Source organism: Podarcis bocagei (genome assembly GCF_964188305.1).
Source record: "Podarcis bocagei genome assembly, chromosome: 1".
Taxonomy (NCBI): Eukaryota; Metazoa; Chordata; class Lepidosauria; order Squamata; family Lacertidae; genus Podarcis; species Podarcis bocagei.
In genome coordinates, this window is record NC_138125.1 from 100,053,857 (window position 1) to 100,078,810 (window position 24,954).

A 24,954-nucleotide genomic window follows, 5' to 3' on the forward strand; every position below is an offset into this window, starting at 1 on the left:
TAAATTGGTGCATTTCTCTCTGTATTAACCACTAATACAGTTTGGGGAACAATCATTAATTTTTATTGGTCTATCACTGTCAAATGCAATTTTACGTTCCAAACCTTGAACTAAGAAAGTACAAAACTTTAAAATGCCAAAGATGTAGGTAGAGATGCGGCTGCATGTATAATGTTGCCTTTCTCAACATTTATCTGCCATGATAACTCCAGTATCTAGCCTTAGAAAAAGCTAGGTGATTGGTTTAGGACAATCCCACTAAAAGTCAACCTATTAGTTTATTAAGGTGCATGATTAATCAGTTTGATGAACTACACATAAACTACACATCTGAATTATTTGAGCTTCATAATTTCACAAAAAAATTGGTAATATCAGATCCATACTTTAAAGCTACAGATTTTCTTTTCATTTGACTTCTTTCCTTGGCTTGCTTTGCTGTTCTCTGAAAAGAAGAGAATAGTTAGATAAAATGCATTTCATATCAACCTATACTGTACAGAGAAACTGGCACTGATTACAGCATCTTTATTAGACTGCAAAAGTGGTAACTTTTAAGATGGTCTAACATATATTGTCTACCTGAATTACAGAACTGCATTGCATCTAAAGTAAATAACCTTCGGAGCGCAGTAATCTGCTTGGCAAATGAGAGAATTTGCCAACTTTTAAGAATTAAGGAAATGCAAAAGAATACCTGGTAGAGAAATTGACTACAGGGCAAAGAATAAATAGGTCTAAGGATAATGTTTGACCAAACTGCTGGAGGCAGTGGAAGACAGGAGTGCCTGGCATGCTCTGGTCCATGAGGTCACGAACAGTCGGACACGACTAAACAACAACAACATGCATAATGTTGAAGGGTTGTGTCAGAGTATTCTGTACTCACCTCCTTGTGGCAAACCGTACACAATGTTTGAAGATTTTCCAGGGAACACTGTCCTCCACCACCATAAACTGGCTTTATATGATCCACTTGCCAGAACTGACCTTCAGTTGGGTTCTGTATAATTTCATTTAACTGCAATTAGATAGGACATTAGATAAGCTACTAAGCCTTTACCAATTAGGAACGAGCTTGTACATACCTTTCTACCTCCTCTCATGATTTGGCTTAATCCAGGCATAGGCAAACTCAGCCTGTCAGATGTTTTGAGAGTACAATTCCCATCATCCCTGACCACTGGTCCTGTTAGCTAGGGATGATGGCAGTTGTAGTCCCAAAACATCTGGAGGGCCGAGTTTGCCTATGCCTCGTGTTAAGGTACCAAGGGGTTGCTCAAGAGCAAGTAGGCAAATGCCTCCCTGCTCGGCTGTGAAGCCTTGCTTTTGATGCCAAAATAAACTTTCTCTGCAGAGCGCCACTCTCCCGTGGCTGGCTCATTCACAGAATCTGTGAGTGGGCGGTCCTTAAACCTTCCCCAGCAGAGTAGTTTCTTGACACCCAATCTGCACCTCCCCTCTCTGCGCAGAAGCCTACTGCGCAAGGAAGGTGTGGGTAACAGAGGACCTCTCTGCTCCCCGCTTTGCCCAGGCAAGGTGTCCTGGCACCGCCTCGCCTCCTCCGAGCCCTGAAGCTCCTCTCCACTGGAGGCGTGGTTACTCTCCTCCACTGCTGAGGAGGTGCTGCTTCCCATGATCTTTGGGGGCTCTCTGTAATCCATCTGGCTTTTCCTCTCTTGCCCCTGAGCCGATGGCAGTTCCCTGACACCTGGCTTAATCAAACACTTACTGGTTAGTCAAACCAATCTGCCATAACATCCAAACAACAATTACAATCCTAGTTGAAGGAATCACAAAAACTACAGTTTGCTAGTTCAGATCTAATGCCAAACTGTGGTTCTGTTAATCTAAAGCCATGAGGAAAAATGATGGCGCATAGACACACACAGCTTGTTCACAATCCTCCAGAAGATCTGAACATGGACTTCGAAATGTAGCTAGTACACACATCCTCACTACCAGATTATCAACATGTATTGGGGGGGGGGGAATCCTACCCCAACTCTTGGTTCTATGAACATGAAATAGGGTCTCATCTAACCAAAGTTGTTCAAAATGTTAATGGTTTTAGATACATATGTAAAGAGCAAAAGGTAAATAAATATACATGTGATGGCTATTGGACCAGGTCTGTTGTTCTTAGATTAGAGAAGAGGAAGTTGACAAGTTATAATGAAGCAAGTGTTAAGATCAAGTGATACTCTTTAACACCTTTTGAAATTTAGCCTTTTAGGTTCTTGGAAATAGTGTTAAACCACAGTTTAAACAATTCTAACAACAAACTGTGTCTTCACAGTGTAGTTTGCTGGCAGAATACAGGTGACAGGCTGGGTTTGCGTGCTGATAGTTGGACTATGCAAATACTGGCTTTGAAAGGCTTCAAGAGCCATAAGCCTTCATCTTCTAAAGGAGGAGGTGATTTTATAACATAACATGCTCACAAACTTAACTTTTTCTTGCAGAAAGTGAGGCCTGCAGCTCAGCACTGAATGCAAGTCTCCCTTTTGGCAGGAATCTTTACAGCTATGGCTTAAGATTCTTCCTTTGAAGTTGAATCACTTGATGTCATATCTGAGTTGACTGACAGGTGGGTGATCCCACCCACCTGTTCAAAGTAGCTTGGATCCAGTTCCCTATTCCTGATTGGTAACTGACTAAATCCAACAGCACACTTTACCTGAGCTAAAGGAAGCTTGGACATCCAGGAGCTCTCCAGAAGATTTTTACGGTGATTCTTTGGGGCATCTCTGACACAAAGGTAGAGTTCCTGGGCATTCAGACAACACTTCTGACAAACCCCATGTTCTATCTCAAATACTTTAGTTCTCAAGTAGCTTTGGCTAGTGCGAAATAAGAAGTTATCTTGACACTTATGAGAACAAAACCGTGTGTCACAGGCAGTTGAGGTGGACTTCTGGTCAATCTGGACTGCTGGCATTTGGCAGCTAAGACAAAGTGGATTTCCTTCATTATCTACAGCTTGCAAATAGCCTTTGCCTAAGGTGGGCTCCTCAACAGAATCAGCCTGACTAGAGTCTGATATGAGGGCTGGGCAGTTCCCATCTTCTGAAGCCAACCTAAAGATAAAACAGGTCAGTTATTTTGGTGAAGAACAATTTCCCCATTTTGTTTATTTATTTTAAAGAATTTGTAACCCACCATTAAGTTTCCAGGGCACCTTCCATAATTAAACTTCAATTATACAATATAAGGGGGTGGGGAAGAAGTCGAAGAAGCTTAACATAACCAGAGTTAAAAGCCTGGGAAAATAAAAAGGTCACCTCGCACTGAAGACATAAAAAATGCTGCCAGGTAAGTCTCTTTGGTAATGCTCAGGCATTACAAGCAAGAATGTGCTCTCTCAGTTGCCACCTGCTTCATCTTAAGATAGGGAAGTTAACCAGAGGCTCTTGGAAGGTAACAAATGTACAGGCACATATAGGTGTAGGCATTCCTTCAGGTCCACATTGTGTATGCTTTGAAGGTAAGCATCAGCACTTCAGAAACAGACCAGGAATCAATAGAGTTCTTTAAGCACCAGCAAGCATAAGGGTCAAAACTCTGGTATGTATCCAGTCTCATATAGTAACTCCAATTAATGCATGAAAGTGTTAGGACCATAGAGTAAGCTGTCCTGCTAGGTCACACCCACTCACCTTGGGCGCAAGGGCTATCAAACTCTCTGATCTCTCACTTTACACCATGTGAACCCTACCAGTAAGGATGTCTGGGCTGGTTGCTCCAAGCCTAGACCATGTGGCTTTAGCAAGACAGCTTTGTGTTTCTGTACAAACAATTTAGAAACATTTACACCTTGGAACTAACCTAGCCTATCTTTTCTTGCTGCTGTACGGAAGAGCACACGAATCTAACCTTTGAGAAGTTTGTAAGTAAACCATCTTTTAACTTGCCAAACGTGATCTCTTTCTAAGCTAAGGGAAGTGGGAACTTGAACCTTTAAAATATCCCCTTCTAACAGCTTGTATTTCCATGCTTTGCTGCATGTTTTGTGATTTTAAATCCCTGCTGGGGCTCTATCACTAAGGAGTTCTAGCCCCAACATGGATCATAGGCACACAAGGAATTCTCTTTTTATTATACCACTAAAGTATTTTCCTTTTAACCAAAATACTAATTAAAACCACCAAAAACTCTGTAGTAGAATGTCTGCTTTGGATGCACAAACTCCCAGATTCAATCCCTGGCATCTTCAGGTAGGGCTGGAGGAGACTTCTCTATCCGAAGTGCTAGAGAGCTGCTGCCAGTCAATGTCAAAATTACTGGCCAAGAGGACCAATTACCTGTCTCGGCATAAGCAGTTTTCTATGTCCTTCATGATACGCTCCTGGCAAACAATCCCAGTTATTAACTTTGCTGCTGTCTTTCTTACCAATTGCAATTGCTGGGCTGTCTTCAAAGACAGCTCCATTAACAACACATTGCAGTAATTTAGTCTGGAGGTTACCAGGGCATAGATAACCATCACAAAGCTCTCTGTCTAGGAGGGGCCACAGTGACTGTACTCAGCTGCAGAAAGATGCTTCAAGTTACAGATGCCACTGGAACTTCAATAGCTAGGTCTATAAGCACCCTCATGTTGCAGACATCTATTTTAAGAGGAGCACAGTGCCATTCAGAACACCACCACCCTGAACAGATGAACCCCCACCAAAAGTACAGTGGTACTTCGGGTTAAGTACTTCATTTGTTCTGGAGGTCTGTTCTTAACCTGAAGCACCACTTTAGCTAATGGGGCCTCCCACTGCCGCCGTAGCACGATTTCTGTTCTCATCCTGAAGGAAAGTTCTTAACCCGAGGTACTATTTCTGGGTTAGTGGAGTCTGTAACCTGAAGCATATGTAACTCGAGGTACCACTGTACTTCCATTTTGTTTGGATTCAGCTTCAATTTATTGGCCCTCATCCTGCACTAAAGGGCTCATTTAACTTTTCCACCGCTTCATTTGCAAAGACAACTACCATCATCCCTGGTCGTTGGTGACGCTCACTGGGGCTAATGGCAGTTGTAATGGGAAACTACTTTAATGTTAGATAAAGATCAGTTTTGATTAACAAAGGTGCCCAGCTGTCTAGAACTGACTAACAGTTTGAAAATGAGGGACATGGGGCTTTCTCCAATGTTGCCATTTCTTTTGCACTTTCGACCAGACCAAAGGAACGTCCTCTAGCCTGCATCCCCCCCAATGGACTCCAAAAAAGCTGTATGGAGAGCCTCTAGATCACGGGTGTCAAACACAAGGCCCGCGGGCCGAATCCGGCCCGCCAGACCTCGTCATGTGGCCCGTGTAGCCACCACCGGCCGCCAGCCTTCACCTTTTATTCTCACTTTTTTTTTTGACACAAGAAAGCCGCCTCTTCAGCGCATGCGCGGCAGCCTACAAGCCAGAGAACGTCTGCCCTCTAGCGACGCCGGCCGTTCTACACAGGAAACTTCCACTTTACATGCATTCAGGAAACCTCCACTTGTTTTTATATTGAGCGCATGCCATCCTGTGATGTGACAGATCCAACGGCTGCCTGAACCCTTCTCTCCTGTACTGTAAGTCCTACAGATACAACCGGCCCTTTGAGGGTGACCAAACTGCTGATGCGGCCCCCGATGAATTTGAGTTAGACACCCCTGCTCTAGATCAAGGATAGGGGAGGAAGTCTCACTGCATTAGCAGATGCAACCTACTGAAATCAGTGTTACCTTGCATCCTTGAAACTTACTTTGTAGAATTGCTGTCCTTTTCCCCAGCAGAGGCAGTGTGGGCATTTAAGGCAACTGGGGTTTTTTTAGTAACTATACGAACACTGCCCCCAGTACTGTCAGCCTTCTTTAGTGAAGCTTTTGCTACATCCTCTTTTGTTATGTACCTAGAAACATGGGAAACATTTCTTTTTTAGTCTGTGGGTCAATGCAAAACACTGAGATGCAGAATTCTTGAGGAAATGCCCACCTCAAGGTAATCCCTGTTTTCCACACACAATCTGGAAAACTATCATTTCCAGCAGCTTTCTCTATTCTATTTAAAATAAGATCCATTATTACATTGATATGAAAACTATCGTCAGGGTGATGAATTGCTTAATTTTCTATTGTAATAACATAGGGATTCATGAGTTCTGAATCCTTTGGCACTGTTTTTGCTAAACCTATTTCTCTCACTGTTCCCCACATTTTATCATGCAAAATCATGAAGAGCCTACTATATCAAACCAACACAGTTAAAACTAGCTTGTAATTTAAATCATGTTTGCATCATTAAGGTGATTTATTTCCCATCCCTCTACCGGAGTGAAAAAGAGGCTGTTAGCACACACCGTTTGGTACTGCTGAGCTTGGCTTGTTGTTTTGACAACAGCTCTTCAGCAGCAAAAATGGGGCTAGAAAATAGCTGGCCACTTTTCCTGATAATTCTCTGCTTCATGGCTGTTAGACCACTCCATTCTCTTACAAACCTCAGTATCTGGAAGAGAAAATACAAAACATAATAAAGTCTGATACCTGTAGGCTCTTGCTCTTTGAGAATTATTCACACACTGTATTCCAGAAGACATATTTAATGCTGGCTGGCAATATAGTTTTAAAAGTATCTTTATGGAGCATAAATATAAGAAAATACACAGAGAATGCATACAAGACAACTCATAAAAGTACAGGCCCATACTAGTGTGATGCTTGAAACTGAATGTTATCTACAAACTTCTCTAAATTAGGAGTGTATAGGGCATGCAACAGAAACAAAGTTTTGCCAAATCCTCCCCTTGCTCTAGTCCTTCCCCTGCCCACCTCCCTAATATTCTCAAGAGGGTCTATTCTCCAGTCTCTGAGTAGCTGGAAGTGCAGAATGTGCCTAGAACAGCGGGAGTTTAGAACGCTGACTCCCCACCCCACCCCACCATGGCCCTGTTTTGTACCCATCTTGATGCGTTTTCCTGACTGGAATGTGTTAACTGTTTAAAACCAAAATGAACAGGAACAAAAGTTAATTCTTAATGTTATTTGTATGTACCTTGTGAAGTCTTACTGTTTTATTTTTAAACCCTTTCTCTACCTATTATATTGCAGTGCTAAAGTATTATTTTTCTAAAAAAATGACTGATGACTGACAACAGAATAGAGTTCCTAATTCTGCAGATGGGCAATTTAATTATGCACAGACAAGGGAAGTGTGATATTCCTCCCCCCAAGAAACACATTCCACTAAAAAAAGCAATTAAGATCTGTATATGCCTAGCTACTAATTGAAAACCTGACACCAAGGCAGAACATTTTGTTACTTAAATGGAAAACTGCAAGCATACACCCTGGGCATTATTTATAACTGCAGCAATTGATCTTACCAATGAACGGTTCTGTTTTTGCTGAAAGCATGCTGGTAAATCTTCCCAGTTATCCAATTTTATATCCAGCGGAATGAAGTTACAATTCAGGGGCTCCCCATCCTAGATGGATCAAATAATTGTTTTAAGTCTCCTAAATCAGGAAGGCATTTGGTTATCTGAAGGTTTCAAGGAAGTTGGTGATTTTCCTACCATAAATTTATCTCCAGTTACTAATCAGAACTGCTTCTTACAATAAACCAACAACAAAATTCATGGACCTATCATTTGCCTCACTGCAGTTGCACTGCCAACATTCTAGTTTGCTGATACCTTAGCCCTGAGCAGTAGAAATGTTTATGAACCATCCCATTACATCAAAGATGATGAGACAATGACAGATGGTCCTACAGCATAAGACTATTTTAACCTACCCTAGGATGTACTGATAATTTTTCATTTCTACAGAAAAGAAGCCTACTTTAAACCACATTAAATATATTACACTGAGAGAGAGAGACAGAGAGAGAGAGAAGAACCCAACAACAGGCCATGAACAAACAAGTTATTTGTAGTGTGTTTTCCCCATTGTTAGGGCAGAAGCTCCCTATACAACAGTGAATGCAATGACTTGGATCTAACAGGGACCAGCATGACCGCAAAGGCAATTTTGCTTTCATGGGATATGTCCCCAATTTCTGCCAATCCTCTCCTCTCATAGTGTCCCCTTTGATTTCTGCCAAATCCCTCTTCCTATAAAACACAACTCAAAACTGCATTCAAAAGAATATGGTAAAGTTTTTGCTGGTTTGATGCCTTGATTATTTGCAGGTGAGGGGTGTGTTACTTCACGACTTCCCCTTGCTTCATGACAAATTCCCAGGCTTACAACTTGTCATGGAGCAAGGGGAAGCCGTGAAGCAACGCATCCCACTCCTGCAAATAAACAAGGCATCAAACCAGCAAGGCTTTACCATGTTCTTCTGAATGCAGTTTTGAGTTGTGTTTTATAGCAAATACTGCCAATCCCCCTTCCTGTCACAACTTCCCATGCTGCATCCCTTTTCAGAGGGTCCTTCAGTCCTTAGGAATGTCTTTTGGGAGAGAAGAGCAGGCTACAGAAGGGAGAAAACGACAGGAACCATTGCATAATCTTCCAGGTTGGATTGAAGCAAACAACAGCAGCAGCACCCTACCACTGTGTAGACATGAATTCTGTCTGTATTCCTACTTGCACAGAACTTCAGGCCAGAATATGCTGGAAATGATTCCGAGTCTTCTGTATGCTCTATAAATAAAGGTGAAATGACTTTCATCAAAACTCATTCCCCTTTCTTCTCCTTAGGGCAGATTAGACAATATTGCACAGGCATGCTCTACCCAATGAGCAGGAAAACTCTCACTCTACCACCACCACCAGTTTGTGTCAAGCTTACGTTTTTATGAACCAGCATTGCAATCTCGTGGCATAATCGCTTTTGTGTAAGACAGTTGTGCCAAACAGAAGTGTGACATGAAACACTGGCATAGCAGAGTCTCGAGGCAACTTGTGCCAGGTCCAAGTCTCAGCAGTGGCCTTTGGGAGTGAGGGTGTGGGCAAACGGACCCTTGATTGGTTTCTATATTAAACAGCAGAGTGTTTCATGGCATATTTTTGTAACTTTGTCTCACTTTGCTAAAGGTAAGTAAGCTTTACTTGTTTACAAAAATTTTCCTTAAAGAAGCACATATTAAAAACGTTGTTCATAACATGCCCAAACTGCTAGAATACAAACCACAATTCTGTAAAGAACCCCCAAATCTACTGGGAGCAACTGCTTCACCATCTCTGAACTCTCACAAGGCTTTTTTTCATGTGCAAAATTATTTGTGATCTCAGAGATGTATATATAAGGCATATTTTTTATACACACACACACACACACACATTGTGGGTGGCATTCAACATACTGAAATTAATGGATTTAACTTAGTCATCTTTATCAATATCACTGGGTCTACTCTGAACAAAACTTAGTTGAATACCCCCCTTTGATCACCACTTCTGGGGCTCCTGCAAATATTCTGCATGTACTGATCCCCAGAGCGTGGGTATACACCAGGGGTCTGCAACCCGCGGCTCCGGAGCCGCATGTGGCTCTTTTACACCTTTGCTGCGGCTCCGGGGCAGATACTAGCGAGGGGAGGAGGCGCATTGTGCACCCCGACACTCCCCACTGTGGCGGGCGCTGTACTGCCTGTGACGTCGCATGGGGACGGTGCGTGCATTAGTCACGCACCGTCCCGACATCACCTTCCTGCCCGCTACATTGTAAGGGGCATGTATGCTGGTCACTGCATTGAAAGGGGAGTGAAGAACACACACAAAAAAAGGTAACTTGTTAATTTAACGTTTATTTCTATGAGGAGGAGTAATTCTGAGGGGTCAAACAAAGAAATAATAAAAAAGTGACAAAAAGTTATTTTTATAATGACGAGTTTTGCGGCTCCCAGGTTTTTTTCCTTCGGAAATGGGTCCAAGTGGCTCTTTTTGTCTTAAAGGTTGCAGACCCCTGGTATACACAATAAAATGTTAGTTGATACACAGAATGACATGCTCACCACAAGGTAGCTATGCTCCAGAAGGAAATCAGTTTTCCTTACCCACTCTGAGCTCTTGCTCACAACAGTTAGATTGCTCATTTATGTCTTCCTTCGTTCCACTGGACATCCCAGTCAGTGGTTGCTCTAGGATACTTCTCCGGCAACTTTTATGGGCTGTCCCTCCTGCATCATTAAGGTTTATAATCTCTCGGGCTGCGCTTTCTTCCCCAGTCCCCAGAGAAACAGAATTGCTGATCTGGCTTTCGTTCTTTATACCTATACATGTTTAAAAAACAAACACCACAAAAACAGTAGTCAACCCTCCCTTACACACAGGTAGATAGGTAACAGCAAAGCCTACAGCACTTTCCTAGCAAAGTCCACTAGTTAGCTCTTAAAAGAAGAGTTGCCAACACAACCAATTATATAGACAATTCTCCATAGAGAAGGCCATAGCTTGTGCCTGCTGACTCTTTACTACAGAGTAGCATTAGACAGGATGATGCTATACAGCTACCCAGTGCAGAAAAAACTTTTATGTCTGGCTGCTGCTGCATGACTGGCAACTCACTGCATAGGCTTCATGAACAGCAACCTTGGCTTTGATCCTAATGTGTGCGAAACAAGCTTCATTCCTGAAATGAAGACCTTCTCCCCTCTTTCCCACTGTTAGTCCATCAGAAACCTGCTCCAGTGTATTTGAGGCCCTCAAGAGAAGAATTAGATATGAGAGATGCTATGGGATAAGGGCTACAGCAGGAAGAGGGAGACTGGGAGACTGTGCAGGCAGGGGAGAGCTTTGGATCCAAGCCCTTATACTGAAAAACAAATTCAATCTGGGGGACAGAGAATTCTGCAGCTGCAACAGTAAAGTGTGGTAGATTTGACAGCCCTGTTTGGGAGGTTCAAACAGAGGTAGAGGTAGGAAGGCAATGAGCTTCTCTGTGTACAAGGTGGACATATGGCAAACAACATGCAGATAAAATCCAAACTTAAAAAAATGAACAAAACCTTATATAAATTTAATTTTGGATTTAGGGATGTTAGGTATCCTTTATAAATATAAAATGCCATATATCCTTTCGAAGTCGATTTCCAATAAAATGACCCATCTTATAATAAGGTAATTAAGTGAGATAGCTACAGTGCATTGTCTGACCAAGAATAGTAATAAAATACACGCCTTTCATGGACTTGTGGAAAGAAGTGTTATTTCCTGAAGAGGACTGGGAAAAGTTAAGGTGCCAAGGAAATTGAATTTCTACTACAAAAGCATTACATTTACACCATGGTAATATCAGAGGCACCCATTGCCACTGAATGTATGGCATGTTATAATTTATAGGCAAAGTGAAGATTTTGGAAGCTTTTTCTGAAAATTTTAAGACAAATAGTCACAAGTTTTCCCTCAAATACTTCATATTTTTAAGCATCCTTTCGTGCCATTTTTAAAAATGGCCTTTTAAAAAAGAAAGAAAGGAAGGAGATCTTAATTGGAGCACAGGGGCTTACTTACTGTTCTTTCTCCGAGGAGATTCACACATTTCACAATAAGGCAGCAGTGAATTATTACTGAAAGTGCAGAGGCTGCAGCGCCAGGTTGCCTCAGAAGGGCATCCTTTGCTTGAATTAGGTAACGGTGTGCCAAAACCTTCTTGTGTGGTTTCTTCTGTAACGGGAAGGTTTGTTTTTCCAAATGAAGAGTTCCTCCTTTTCTCAGGAGAGCTCTTTGGAGTCGATGGCAGTAAAGCTCTTGGTCTCTTTGCTTCTCTACAAAGCAAATCCTTCTCAATGAGTTCCTCAGAGTCCAAAGAACCACCATTTGCCTGGTCCTTCTCAGTGGAGGCTTGAGAAGAAGCTGGACTGAAGCCTGAAGCCTTATCACAAGATGGAGTTTTTCGCTTTTTTTCAGCATTTGGTTTTGGTGAAAGGAAGGCACGAATATCATGCTGCTTTTCCTTTTCAAACTAGGGCAGATAATAAAACAACCATTACATCTCTTTCATTGCAAACTATTGTCTCATTCTTCCATTTCTTAATTTATTAACCTTTCCAACTGAAGCGTTTCCCCAACAGGTGGTCTTTTAATACAGCAAATTTTAAGAGGAAAAACTTGACATATCAAGAAAATTATTAGGATCAATATTCCAATCGGGTGTATTCTAGACTACTTCCTAACCTATTGTTGCATTTATTATTTCTGGCAAGCTGTCAGTGCAACACTCAAAAAAGTTTATGTTCTGTCTTGCTAAGATATGGCTTCCCATGAAAGACACATTATCAGGTATGTGTTAAATGCATTAATTTAGTTTATGAATTTTATTAATTTGATTCATGCTACTGAGAAAGTCGGATGCTACATGGGAGATCAGCAAGATACAACACCAGCTTCAATTGCTGCAGTGAAGCCAATGGTTGAAGCCTGATGTCATGATAAAATCATGGGATTGGCGTGGTATTCAACTACATTTTACTCATAGCAGCCACGCAGAAATCAATAAACATAAGTTAGGCCCATTAAGGCCAATGGGTCTACTCTGAGTAAAACTTATTGCAAAGGCAGAAAAGCTTTTTCAGTCCAACGACAGCATTATGCTGGGGGCCCATACCAGTGGTAGGTGGGAGCAAAAGTGGCCTGAGCAGTAAATGTGGCTTACCTTTATAGAGTAGACTCCACTCCAGTTACACAAAAACCACCACCAAGACAAGTAAGAGACATTGCCACTTGAGGAGGGGCAGGACCAGTGAGAGGTATGGCCTACTGAGAGTCTTGAGGGCCATGTAAAGAAATCCTGAGGCCTGAGCTTCCCAACCTTGAGTTTATTATGATGAGAATAAGCCTAGCCTCCCCCCGCCCCTTGAGGTCTTGTGTTGCAGTTCACCTGCTCTGGTATGGCTTCAAGGTGTTTGGAAGGTTTTAGTGTGATTTTTGGATTAATTACAGCTTCTCGAGTCATCAAAACCTGACAAACAGTGGTTAAATGTAACAATTTTGTTTGTTTGGAATAAGTCAGCTTTCAGCCATGGTTTATAAAAATGGTTTGTTTCAACAAACCTCAGTTAAGATGAATACAGTGGTACCTCAGGTTACATACGCTTCAGGTTACCCAGAAATAGTGCTTCAGGATAAGTACAGAAATTGTGCTCTGGCGGCGCAGCGGCAGCAGGAGGCCCCATTGGCTAAACTGGTGCTTCAGGATAAGAACAGTTTCAGGTTAAGTACAGACCTCCGGAACGAATTACGGTAAGTACTTAACCTGAGGTACCACTGTAATAGCTTGGATGACATACTAAGCTATGGTTAAACAAAAGGTGAAGGTGAAAGCTTCTAATTGTGGTTGCATGGAAGAGAGGAGAGGCATGGTGCTCGTTCCAGAATGGTAGCCAATATCCCCATCCCAGCCAAAGTCCATAGTTATTTTTGCAGTTTACAAACGGTTCTTACTTGACTCATAGGCTAAATAGATCTTCACAATATTGTAACTGCATGCAAATGATTAATGTTCCCAGCTTGGTCAAAGGAATCACACAGTCAAAAACATATTAACTTTAATTGCCATTATGGTTATTATAACACAGTTGGAGTCATGTTAAATTGCTTTGGATTTGCATGCCATCTTGGGTCTCAGAACCTGAAACCTAAGAACAAATCTCCCCCTTCTTGCATTATGCTTAAATGAACCACCTAACTGCAAAGCCATTTCTGCATATTAAAGCAAAAGGTTATATGTATCCAATCTGGCAGCGTATGCACATGCAGCCTTTCTGTATTTAAGATTAACCGAACTGCCTTATAAAGCCACAGGCTAATTGATGTATCATACAGACAACATATTGAGTACTCAAATTAGTCTGGCACAGAGCGGTGAACTGCTCTGCAGTCATTCCAAGGGTATTATCCATATTTACAATGAGGCTACTGCTTTAAGAAGTGGATTTTGGCTGTACCAAATCTGTTGAGGATCCTTTTTGGGTATGATATACTGATAAATGGCAGCAGGATGCCCTACATTTGCTGCACAGTAGTAACCAGTTACCTGGCAAAATCCCAGGTGAGTTAGCACCATAATAAATCTATAGGGTTTTTTTTAAAAAAAACACCAACAACCCTAAAAAGTATGAAATGAATGTATTCACACAGAAGTTATAGCAAACTCCTAGTCAGTTCACAAACTGTTGATGAGATTTTGGAATCAAATTACAATAGCTGATATAAACTGAAGGAACAACTTCCAAACTCTCATACAACCACTCACTAAATTATTTTGGTAGGCAGCTCTATTACGAAGCAGAGATCAGAAGCAACATTTCACAAGTGAATCAAGCAAATTTTCTTTACTACAAAAAATTATGAAGGGCGGTATTCAGCTAAGTTTTACTGGGAATAGACCTGCTGAAATGAATGAAGGTAATACCTCAAGGGACCATTTCTCTCCATATGAACCAACCTGGACCCTGTGATCATCATCAGAGGCCATTATTTGCCCCCTCCATGAGGGGTCTGGAGGGTGGTCATATGAGGACAGGCCTTTTCCGTGGGGGCTCCTCATTTATGGAATTCTCTCCCTAGGGCGGCTCTCCTGGCACCTTCATTACCTATCTTCAGGCAGCAAGTGAGAACACCCCTCATTTCCTAGGCTTTAGACTAATTAAACAATCCTTGGCCTTTAAAACAGTCCGTGTATGGGTTTTTTATTGCTTTGTTTGCTACTGTGTTATGTCTTTTTTGTGTTTTTATACTGTGCCCTGGGATCCTCGGACGAATGGCAGTATGTAAATTTAAGAAATAAGTACATAAAAATAAATAATGAACTTAACTTAGTCACGGTCATTAATTTCAATGGGTCCATATAAGTAAAACTTAGTTGACTGCCACACTAAGTATGACTGTGGCAGTGATCATGAAATTACTATTTTGTGCGCATATGTATCTCTAATTGGTGCCCTAGCATCCATGGAAGTGATCCGATTCATGTACTCACTTCTGATTCATGTACTCAATTCTCCCTCCCTCCCACAGGTCAGCTTCTTTCAGACAAAGAGAGAGAGAGAGAGAGAAAGGGAACACACAAATACACTTCACTTTTCCAAAGGATTTGTGTAAAAGCCAGACCCAGTATGATTAATCTGAGCCTTGAAATGCATAGAGTTCAAACAGGAAGCGGGAAAGAGCACCATTTTCAAATTCCTCCTTCAGCGGTTTGTATTTCGCAAGGGAGAAAAAGGGGGTGGTGGGTCTCCAAGGCTTTGTAGACACCAGTGGATATTTGAAGCTTGTGATGGTGCCACGTTGGCAATATCTGTACTGTATGAGCAGATTTCTCTGCCAGATCAAAAGTGTTTTGACAAGTGCACGGGTACCAACTGGATAGTATCCATACAGATTGACATACGTTCATGCGCAAAATAAGCAAATAAATGGCTGCAATTAAACTAAAATGAAGGGCGTGTGTATGCATGTATACACATTTCTGTTATAATCAATAAGGCATGAAAGTGTTTATTGGCAATGGAAGTCCCAGGTGGGTTTCATGGTTTCGGGTCTTTTGAATAGATGGACAGGCTATTTGAATACAGCTAATTGTCCAATTTGTTTTTAGATATTTTTAAAAATCAAATTGCGAAACAACCCAGACTTGTCCAACAACACGAGAATATAGATACATATAGGATGTCCTGTGAATCTCAGATACTAACATGCCTGCAAACCAAAGCAGGAAGTATAAGAATGTAGTCCTGGCAAAATGGCAATTCAAATTACATCTCATGTAATTTCTGAAGCCCAGACTTCAGAAATACGTGAACATGTTAAGCACCATACATGATCCCTTTTTGTACTTAAAGGTAAAGGGACCCCTGACCATTAGGTCCAGTCGCGGACGACTCTGGGGTTGCGGTGCTCATCTTGCTTTACTGGCCCAGGGAGTTGGTGTACAGCTTCTGGGTCATGTGGCCAGCATGACTAAGCCGCTTCTGGCAAACCAGAGCAGCGCACGGAAACACTGTTTACCTTCCCGCCAGAGCGGTACCTATTTATCTACTTGCACTTTGACGTGCTTTTGAACTGCTAGGTTGACAGGAGCGGGACCGAGCAATGGGAGCTCACCCTGTTGCGGGGATTCGAACCGCTGACCTTCTGATCGGCAAGCCCTGGGCTCTGTGGTTTAGACCACAGCGCCACCTGCGTCTTTTTGTACTTACGTGAGTGAATAAAACTTCATTCTTTATCTCATTTAGATTTTCATTTGGGATCCATGCTTCAGCAAAATTCAAGAAATTCCACTTCTCTTTATCACCTTCTTGCGCCTGCAGTTTTTCTTTCTTGCCATTTAGTGCAGTCCCAGTAACATTGGCCTGCAGGCAGAAAGATTAAAAACGGTTTCACACTTGACAACGTAACTTCACCCCATGCTTGTCTAGGGTGGTGCACAGGGCTGGGGCATAGTAGTTTTGGGGTCCAGAAGCTATTCTTTCCTACCCCAAACCAATGAACTTGCTAAGCCTCTTCTAATGCCAGAGCAGGGTCAGCAGTAGGCAGCCCCTTTGTCTCAGAAGCAAAATCGATTCTACTTCTGGATGGAAAAAAGCAATTGAGAAACGATCTGTTCCATCAGGCAGGAGAGAAAAAAACTGAGGGGACTGAGCCTACCTCCCAGAGTCCTTTGCTCTCCTGCCTCTGTCACGTGACGAGGGTTGCTACCCAACCCATTCGGTTCATCATCAACCGCCTAAAATAAGCAATTACATTTCCAAAGGTGAAGATTCCAACCAGACTGCATGCCCTATGCCCCCTGGTTATGTGAACTAAATAAATTGTATTACAACAAATAACATGTCTTAAAATAAATAGTATTTTATTATTTACTGCTATCTATCTTACTGCCATTGGCCATGCTTGCTTGGGGGCGACGGGCGTTGCCCATGGCCAAGTAGTTGAGCAACATCTGGAGGGTCAAAGGTTCCCCACACCTGCTTTAAGTTTACCTGAGGGAATCCTGTTGTGGATTTCTCTGCCATCTGAAGTACAGGGCAGATGGCTACAAGGCTGACAGCCTTCCCAGTATTTATGGCGCTCTGTACACAAGAAGGACTAGCAGGACTAGCTCACGTTCCAGGTTTTAGGAGGCTTCCAGACACTGTGCTTTAGAAGTCCTTCTGTCAGCCATAAACAGATCAAAGGGGAGCACAGGCTATAGATAATATCTGTTGCTGACTTGTTGAAACGGGCTTTTGTAAAGTGAATTTTAGAAAGCGTCACTGGCTATGTCTTTTAGTGGTGATATTTATATGGTGGTTTTAAAACTGAACCACTTCAGAAGTATATGCATAGAAGCAAGGTATAAATAGGTAAAAAATGAGTAGCAAAATTTCATTTAAACTTATTGTGTGTACTGGTACCTCTAAGAAGTGTGATGTGTCTTCTCTGCCTTCTCTGCTGAGTCAGGTTTACGGATACAAAACTACTTGTCAGTCTTAAATTCTTCTTAATGGTTCGGTTCATCTTGTTTTCAAATTCACCTTTTAGTCATCAAAGCTAGATTTTTGGCTTTACTTCCCACATGCTACCCAATATATTTAGACTTAAAATGGTTTTGAGGAAGTTTTAGCTTTGGTACTAATGCTTTATAAACACACAAACTTTATTAACAGGACATTCTCAACTGTCTTACCTGTTTGTTTTTTAAAAACCTGCTTAAAAAATACACACAAACTCTTTTTAATTCTGTAGCCAAAGGAATTTTAAATTCTATCATTTATTGACCTTTTCTTCAGATACAGAGTCATGCCTCCTCCCAAGAACATATGAAGTGACTAGGGAAGGAGGAATTAGGGTAGGGGACAATCTAGAAAATAGGGTTCTTAGGTGTAAGTGCACTCACAATGTAAGGAAGGTACTATAGTCGGTATCTTAGAGCCGTGCTTTGGACGGTGAGGTCTGCCGATGTTTAAGTGCGAAAACATACCTTGCGATTCAACATTCCCCACATAAGAGGGTCCAGTGTCCCATTTGCGATAAGGTAATGGATATTCACAGAACTGCACTGTCCAATCCGATGCGCCCTGTCTTCGGCTTGCTTTATGTGTCCAGGATCCCAGTATAGTTCAGCAAAAACCACATGAGTGGCAGCAGTAAAGGTTAATCCCTACAAAAAAAGACAAAAATGAAGGCTCCAGCTTGGAAAGCAGAGTCGACTAAAGGGAAAGGTATTTAATGCTTTTGCCAGAGAGTCCTCACGTAATGCCTTGGGCTCAGAAGGCTCAGTTAAGTCTGAAAATGGTTAGCCAACATGGTTTAAGGAATTGTGACAAATTGCATTTCCAGTTACTGCTGGCGCCCACTGCCTGCCTGGGTTTAGGAACTCCCAACTTGGCGGCCACCTCCCACCTTGCACTCCTCCCTTCCAGCAAAACCTTGCCACAGCCTGACACTAAGGTCCCTTTAAGTTTCAGGTAGATCATAGAAAGGCGTAACTTCCTCCCGCCCTTGCTTTCTCTCCTGCCATCTCCCACCACTTTCAGACTCACCCTTACCCTGCAAATGCCAAACCATCACTGTTTGGGCTCACTGCCATCTCACTTCTCATCCCTCCTCTGAACTTCTCCCTTCTCCTCTCAACAGCCTTCAGTAGTAATCATGGATTTTTCTTTTGTTCTACCTTATCAATAAAACCGGCTTCTGGAAATCCTCTTATCTCAGTTGCTCCATCCTTATGCAGGCACCCTGCTACTTAGACTGATGTCCTTAAATTAAGCATGTATATATTTTTTGTAAATGCACTCGTTTCTGGGCCAGCTGTGCTAGACTCACAGCAGGGACAGTCCCTCTTATGCTTGAGCTAAATCCCCCCCAGTCACGTGGGTTCCATAAGGGTTTATTCCCCTGAACACAGAAAATTAGTTCGCAGACATGTGTCCTAAACAAGTGTGGGGACAATGCATTTGTTCTTTTATTGTGGTGGCAGCCATGTTACAGCAAACTACTGTCCACCGCAGAGACCAAGCTGGGAAAAGCAAACAAGCTGTTGGGAACTATATAACCATTTCGTTAAATATAGGCCTGAATGCTGAAACTGACTTTTGAGGGAACAGAATAGGAATGTTCGTGTATTTCCAATACCGTATCTTAAAATTCTTACGTCTATTGGTATATACTGAAGAGCAAGTCATGAGATGCTACATTTACGGAACTCCTTTGACCTATGCTGATGGAGTCAGAAACGACACCATAACAAAACATAGGAACGGGTTATTGTTCAGGGTTAGGCCATGGGAGAAACTGGTTAACTTTTTCCTTAGTTATACCGACTTGCTACGTTAATTGCTGCAGGATCACAACCCCCCCAACTGTTGCGTAACATCAGCATAATGACCAGAGGTGATATTACTGTACAACTCTACATGGTGCTTTAATTCAGCAGTTTCATCTGGAATTTCTCACACACAAAGTGGTCTCTGTGACACCTTTCAATTCACTGACCAAGCTCTTTGCCTTACAGTGTGCCCCATAGGGTTTTTAAAAAAAGAAGTCAGTGGCAATACAGATTAACAGTTCAAATGCCATAAGCAGTAACTCACAAGTTGTATCCTGTATATTGTTAGTCCTTACCTGGCCAGCAGCCAGAATGCTCAAAATGGCCACCCTAGTATCTGGGTCCTTCTGAAACTGATTGACAAGGCTGATTCTTTCTGCTGAAGGTACGCTTCCATCTATTCGAATATATCGAGCCTGTGAAGTAAGAAAACCAAAGCATTACCCGAAGTTAAAGGAAACCCTTTTCTTTGCATATGAACAACCAATATGCGACAAACGAAGACTTTTTAAAAAGCAAGCATTCTTTTAAAGCAAGCACCAAAAAGAATGCATACTGGTTTAGAGCTTGATAGTAAGATCCTTAAAAAGCAGTGGAAGAAAATAAGCCACGCTTACCTTGCTTTCTATCACTGCCTCTGTACATGCCTGAAGCATGCTTAAGTGATGAGCAAAGACTAGAAACTTCAGTTTGTCATTCTGAAGCAGCATTTTGATGTAATCCTGTACTGCTCCTGCCTAAAACATACAAAGAACCTTGGAATTTTGTTGTAATAAAACAGTTAAAAGGATAAAACAAAGTAATTTGTGTTGATGTAAAAGAGAAAACTACATTAGCATACAAGGTTAATTTCCTCTCTCGGTTTGAACAATATCCATTATCGGAAGTGTGCCAAGCAAGCAAAAAGCCAATCTATGCACCACGTTATCTTACAGATATATCTTACTGGCACATCAACATCATCATCATCATCATTAGTGTAGTTCCACTAAGGGCTGTATCTGAAGGCAGACTGTGAGAATGGAAAGACACTTCTGCTTGTGCAAAGGGGATAACTATCTCTGCTGAATCCCAGATCTATCAGCTGGGCCACATCCCATTCTATTCCTGAGGATGCCTGACCTTCAGGATTGGTTTTGTGGGAATCATGCACGCCAACTCCTGGGGGCCAAGCCTCCCTCAATGGGCTCCCTCAATGTTTTGAGTGGGCCAGGACCCCCTACTGAGTGGGTTCACCCCCCATGCCTGCCATGATAGTTTGATACAAGACAAAATACAGTGACAGAAAAATCACTTTATACTGGGCTGCTATCATTTTCAGGAACATACAGGAAGAGACAATTTAACAAATGGACTGACAGATTTGTATATATAGGAAAAGGCAGTACAATTCTTTAAATAAATGTTTAAAATGGCAAGACATGTCAAGATTACCTTGGCAATGGCAGTCTGCTTGAACATGCTTGTAATTAGGCTCATCACCTGGAAAAAGTCACTTTCCGCAGAATCTAAATTTGAAGCTCTCATTAATTTCTCCCACTCTTCAAAGCTAGCATTTAATTCCTGTACAGGAGGGAATGGCAATATTTAGAGGCAAAAAATGTGAAAGGGCAAAACAATTACTGTTTCTCTGAATCATGCCCTACTTTTGCTACCGAGAAGAAAAGAGAAAAACAACAGTCCCTAAAGATGCCAGCTTCTTCACAGAGGAATGCTAGTGCAGAGGTAGGTCAGTCGCATGTTGCTGCCAAGAATAGAAGCCTAAGACAAGCTCGGGACAAAAATATCAAAATAAAAAGAATTTACAGCTCATTCTGTTTCAGTCATATATCAATGGCTAAAAACACCCCTTCTTCAAGGCTCAAAAAGAACTGAAAGCTGGTGAAGAAATCAAAAACAGTGAAGCACATTGATCTCAGGGCCATACTTTTACAGCACCTTACTTTAATGCCTTTGCAAATATAACGAAACATTTCACTGTTGTGCTTATTAATTTGGTGCAACTTACTGTGCTACTTATTTAAAATATAGCAATTGTCATTGTTTCAGACCATTAGTCATAACGCTATTTTAAATGAATAAACTCTGACTTTAGTAGCTGTTGGCACCAAGTGAGAAGACCATGAATTCTCCTTGTGCCGTGTCTCAAAGTACCTTTGAAATTACCTAGTGGGATTCTTGGTTCTTAAAATGTGTTGAAAGCTGCACTGAGCATGCATCAGTTCCTTGTGGCAGTATTCAACTAAGTTGTTGTTGTTTTTGTTGTTGTTGTTGTGTGTGGAACAAGGTCTGCTTGCACAGAAGGACTTTCCTGCCCTCTCTTCCCTCCTCCACAGGCACCTAAATCTGCTCTGTGGGGTAGAAGGAACCCCCAGAACAGGTGCAGTGGGAGGGGGGAGGTGGGCATGGAGAGAACTCCCATTATGTAAGTGGATCTCAGTCCTCATGTACATTTCCCACTTAGCCCTGCACTGGACGCTACCCATGGTTATCTGGACAGTGCCCATTACTACTAAATCTTACACAAAGTTCATACTGGGACTTAACTGTGTATAAAAGTATGCTTTCCAACTTGCTAAAGTATTCAAACAAAAGTTCCAGGCAGGAAGAGAGTGTTCTCCTAGAATTATGGCAATAAATGCAAAACAAGACTTCTAAACCCTTTTTTAATAAATAACTGAATATCACCACTAGCAAAAAGTGATACTGTTTTCATAGGAGTTATTGGTTACTGCTTCTTTCAGTAACCGCTGAAAGAGAGGTTAAACGCTACTTCTAAAAGGTACTGTTAAGTTCCTGAAGAGTTCAGCTGTACTTAGTTTTATTAAAGTTGTCAGGGAGACACTGAAATCATTGAGTTATATACTTGGGTGAACCTAGTTTTTTAACCACACAGGCTGAGGTTCTTGAATAGGGTTGCACTGAATAGAACTGCTAAAAAAATATAGTCAAGTCACACGACGAGAGTTTTCAGAGCGAGGTAATTCTGTGTGTATACTACACACAACACTTAAAACCATAAAAATGAATCACCACCATCACACAGCTAATAGTACACTGGTTTACCGTAGAAGCAGTTTGGGGAAGATCAAAAGAAATCCGTTGTCTGATTTTAGGTGGCAACTGAGTTAAAACTTCATTTTTCAGACGCCTAATCATTATATCACTTAGCAAATGGTGCAGTTCATCTAAATTTGAAGCTCCTCTGCAGTCCCACTGTCGTCTTTTACCAAAGAATCTGGAGCAATTAAAGAGCAGTGAAAAATAGGACACTTAATTTAAATCAACATTAGTTAGCATTTGATTTTACAAAGAAGCAGCACACAAGTCTATTTGATCAGCATTCCACACCTCTGCAAAAAGAGCAAACCATATAAAGGGGTATCTCAGTGATCTGTTGCAGCCACAATGTTGCTGATCTCTTAATCAAGTTGCAGAAACACAAAATTTAGTAGTAAAAACTCCCAACAGATTAAAAACACGATAAAACATAAAAAAACTTCCCTAAACATGCTGAACCAAATTCCTTCATAAATTAGGTAACAAAATGATAGTATGACGTTTGAAACAAATTATGTGTTCCTTTTTGTGTGTGGATTCAGTTCTTGTAGCAAAGCCAAAGCTGGTTCAAGAAAAGAGGGTTCAACTAATTGGTCCTGTCAGTGGAAGCCCTGAGCAAAAACTTCCTCTTGTGCAACAGGGCCTTCCCTGCCCTCCACCCCGCCCCAACAAATTGGCCCTAACAGGATTGGAAGAGCATGTTTGGGTGGGCGGGAGGAGTCATTCTGTGTGGCAAGCCAAAATGCACTCATAGAGTTTCTCAGTCCTGTCATAAGCAAAACATTCCTCATAATAATAATAATAATAATAATAATAATAATAATAATAATGATAATAATAATTATACCCCGCCCTCCCCGTCCAGAGCTGGGTTCAGGGTGGCTAACACCAGTAAAATTACAACAGAAACATAATGGGGGGGGCAATATAAAATACAGGTTAAAATGCAATCTCATTTTAAAAGTAGCCCATAGATCAAAACCGTAAGGGGAGGGAAGACATAAGGGTCAGACTGAGTCCAAACCAAAGGCCAAGCAGAACAGCTTTGTCTTGCAGGCCCTGCGGAAAGATGTCAAGGGCCGCAGCACCCTAGTCTCTTGTGACAGAGCGTTCCACCAAGTCGGGGCCAGTACTGAAAAGGCCCTGGCCCTAGTGGTGACCAATCTAACCACCTTGCGACTTGGGACCTCCAAGGTGTTGTCATTTGTGGACCTTAAGGTCCTCCGTGGGGCATACCAGGAGAGGTGGTCCCGTAGGTATGTGGGTCCTAGGCCGCATAGGGCTTTAAAGGTCAAAACCAGCACCTTAAACAGCCTCACAAGGGGACCCCCCAATGTGAGACTCAGCATGAAGAAACATGGGGAAAGATTTGGTGTGCATGCAAAAAAACCCTTGAGCTTATAATGCATCCTAACCCAGAAAATGGTGAGCTATTACTTCCCTGTTCAGGGAAGTTTTTAATGTGTGATTTTACTGTATTTTTGGTTTCTGTGGAAGCCGCCCAGAGTGGCTGGGGGACCCAGCCAGATGGGCGGGGTACAAATAATGAATTATTATTATTATTATTCCCCTTACTTGTAAGATTACTGCACCACCCATTAACAACAAGCCATCTGGACAGTTCATAAATAAAACCTTGGGATAGTATTCAAAGTAGTGCTAAGGAGACACAAAGATTTTTGCTTGCCAGATGGAACTATCTCCCTTCTCCTCCCCTTCTACTGTTCTGGTTTCAGAATGGATTTGGGGGAAGTTCAGGGGCCATGTGGTGGTGGTGGTGGGGAACACTGATGCACTAGTGAGAGTCCTTTCGCTGGCTTCTGCTCACACAATGGGTTAGTTGAATCCAGCCCATGAAGAATAAATATAGAACACAGACATGAAATCTTAAACCACAGCTCAGCCCAATTTCTTGCAGTTAGAAAGGGGAGAAGACGAGGAAAGGGGGAGAGGCAGAAGGAGAGAAAAGCGGTTTGCCCAATCAACCACAGTTACATAGTCCCTGAAAGTTTACTTCTTGAAGATTTAGAGCCTCTACAGAAAAAGGTTGTCCATCACAATCTCAAGCAATTAAATCAGTAAAATGATCAAGAGGGGAAAAACAAACATCAATAGGGAAGTAAAAGTTGCTGAAATACTAGTACCTGAAATGTGCGTCGCAATACTTTTTTGCATATTCAGTCCATGTGCCAAATTTTCGTGGACAAATCGCTTCAAGTTGCATGAAAAGCTGTAAAAACCATCGTAAGCGGACTTTATTAAGATGACAATTTCCTCAAAATCTGAAAGACACTCATTCTGCTTCTATGTGCATAACCAGCACCATTCCGAAAATTGCATCACAGTCATGGGCAACTTCCAAGTAGCCCCTGTAACATCACCAGCACAAAATTAGATGCCTTGCCCTGGCTACAGCTGCATAGTCTAGGAATTGTCTAACGGCTTATACCAAATGGTTATTTTTTTTTCAAATTCAATAAAATGGCTTCTTTGTTTTATCACCTTACTGCTTATGTAGTCTTAAATGCTTTCTACCACAGCAATATTCCACCATTTCTCTACTGAGAGGGAATTATGCTCATCTACTCCAGCCCAAGTGTATCATACCCATAGTTCCAAAAATGTGCTCTGCATAATCCTTATGGTAAGCAGTACAAAAAATGTATTAA

At 41.8% G+C, this 24,954-nt stretch overlaps 1 protein-coding gene across 5 annotated transcripts in view; it reads right to left on the reverse strand.

The window, feature by feature from the left end:
- Positions 1-40: 40 nt before the first annotated feature.
- ZRANB3 (zinc finger RANBP2-type containing 3) overlaps positions 41-24,954 on the reverse strand; it is a 43,904-nt gene continuing 18,990 nt past the window's right edge. For all 5 annotated transcript variants that reach the window (XM_081199553.1, XM_081199554.1, XM_081199552.1 and 2 more), the window contains exons 6-21: positions 24,430-24,515; positions 22,292-22,463; positions 20,660-20,788; positions 19,843-19,962; positions 19,522-19,641; positions 17,879-18,058; positions 16,116-16,268; positions 11,431-11,881; positions 9,975-10,190; positions 8,528-8,619; positions 7,353-7,454; positions 6,330-6,475; positions 5,736-5,882; positions 2,681-3,080; positions 890-1,021; positions 41-445 (exon numbers count right to left, since the gene is read on the reverse strand). In XM_081199553.1, the coding sequence (XP_081055679.1) occupies positions 347-445; positions 890-1,021; positions 2,681-3,080; positions 5,736-5,882; positions 6,330-6,475; positions 7,353-7,454; positions 8,528-8,619; positions 9,975-10,190; positions 11,431-11,881; positions 16,116-16,268; positions 17,879-18,058; positions 19,522-19,641; positions 19,843-19,962; positions 20,660-20,788; positions 22,292-22,463; positions 24,430-24,515 (2,745 nt within the window). In that variant the 3' untranslated portion in view covers positions 41-346. The remainder of the gene's footprint in view (positions 446-889; positions 1,022-2,680; positions 3,081-5,735; positions 5,883-6,329; positions 6,476-7,352; positions 7,455-8,527; positions 8,620-9,974; positions 10,191-11,430; positions 11,882-16,115; positions 16,269-17,878; positions 18,059-19,521; positions 19,642-19,842; positions 19,963-20,659; positions 20,789-22,291; positions 22,464-24,429; positions 24,516-24,954) is intronic.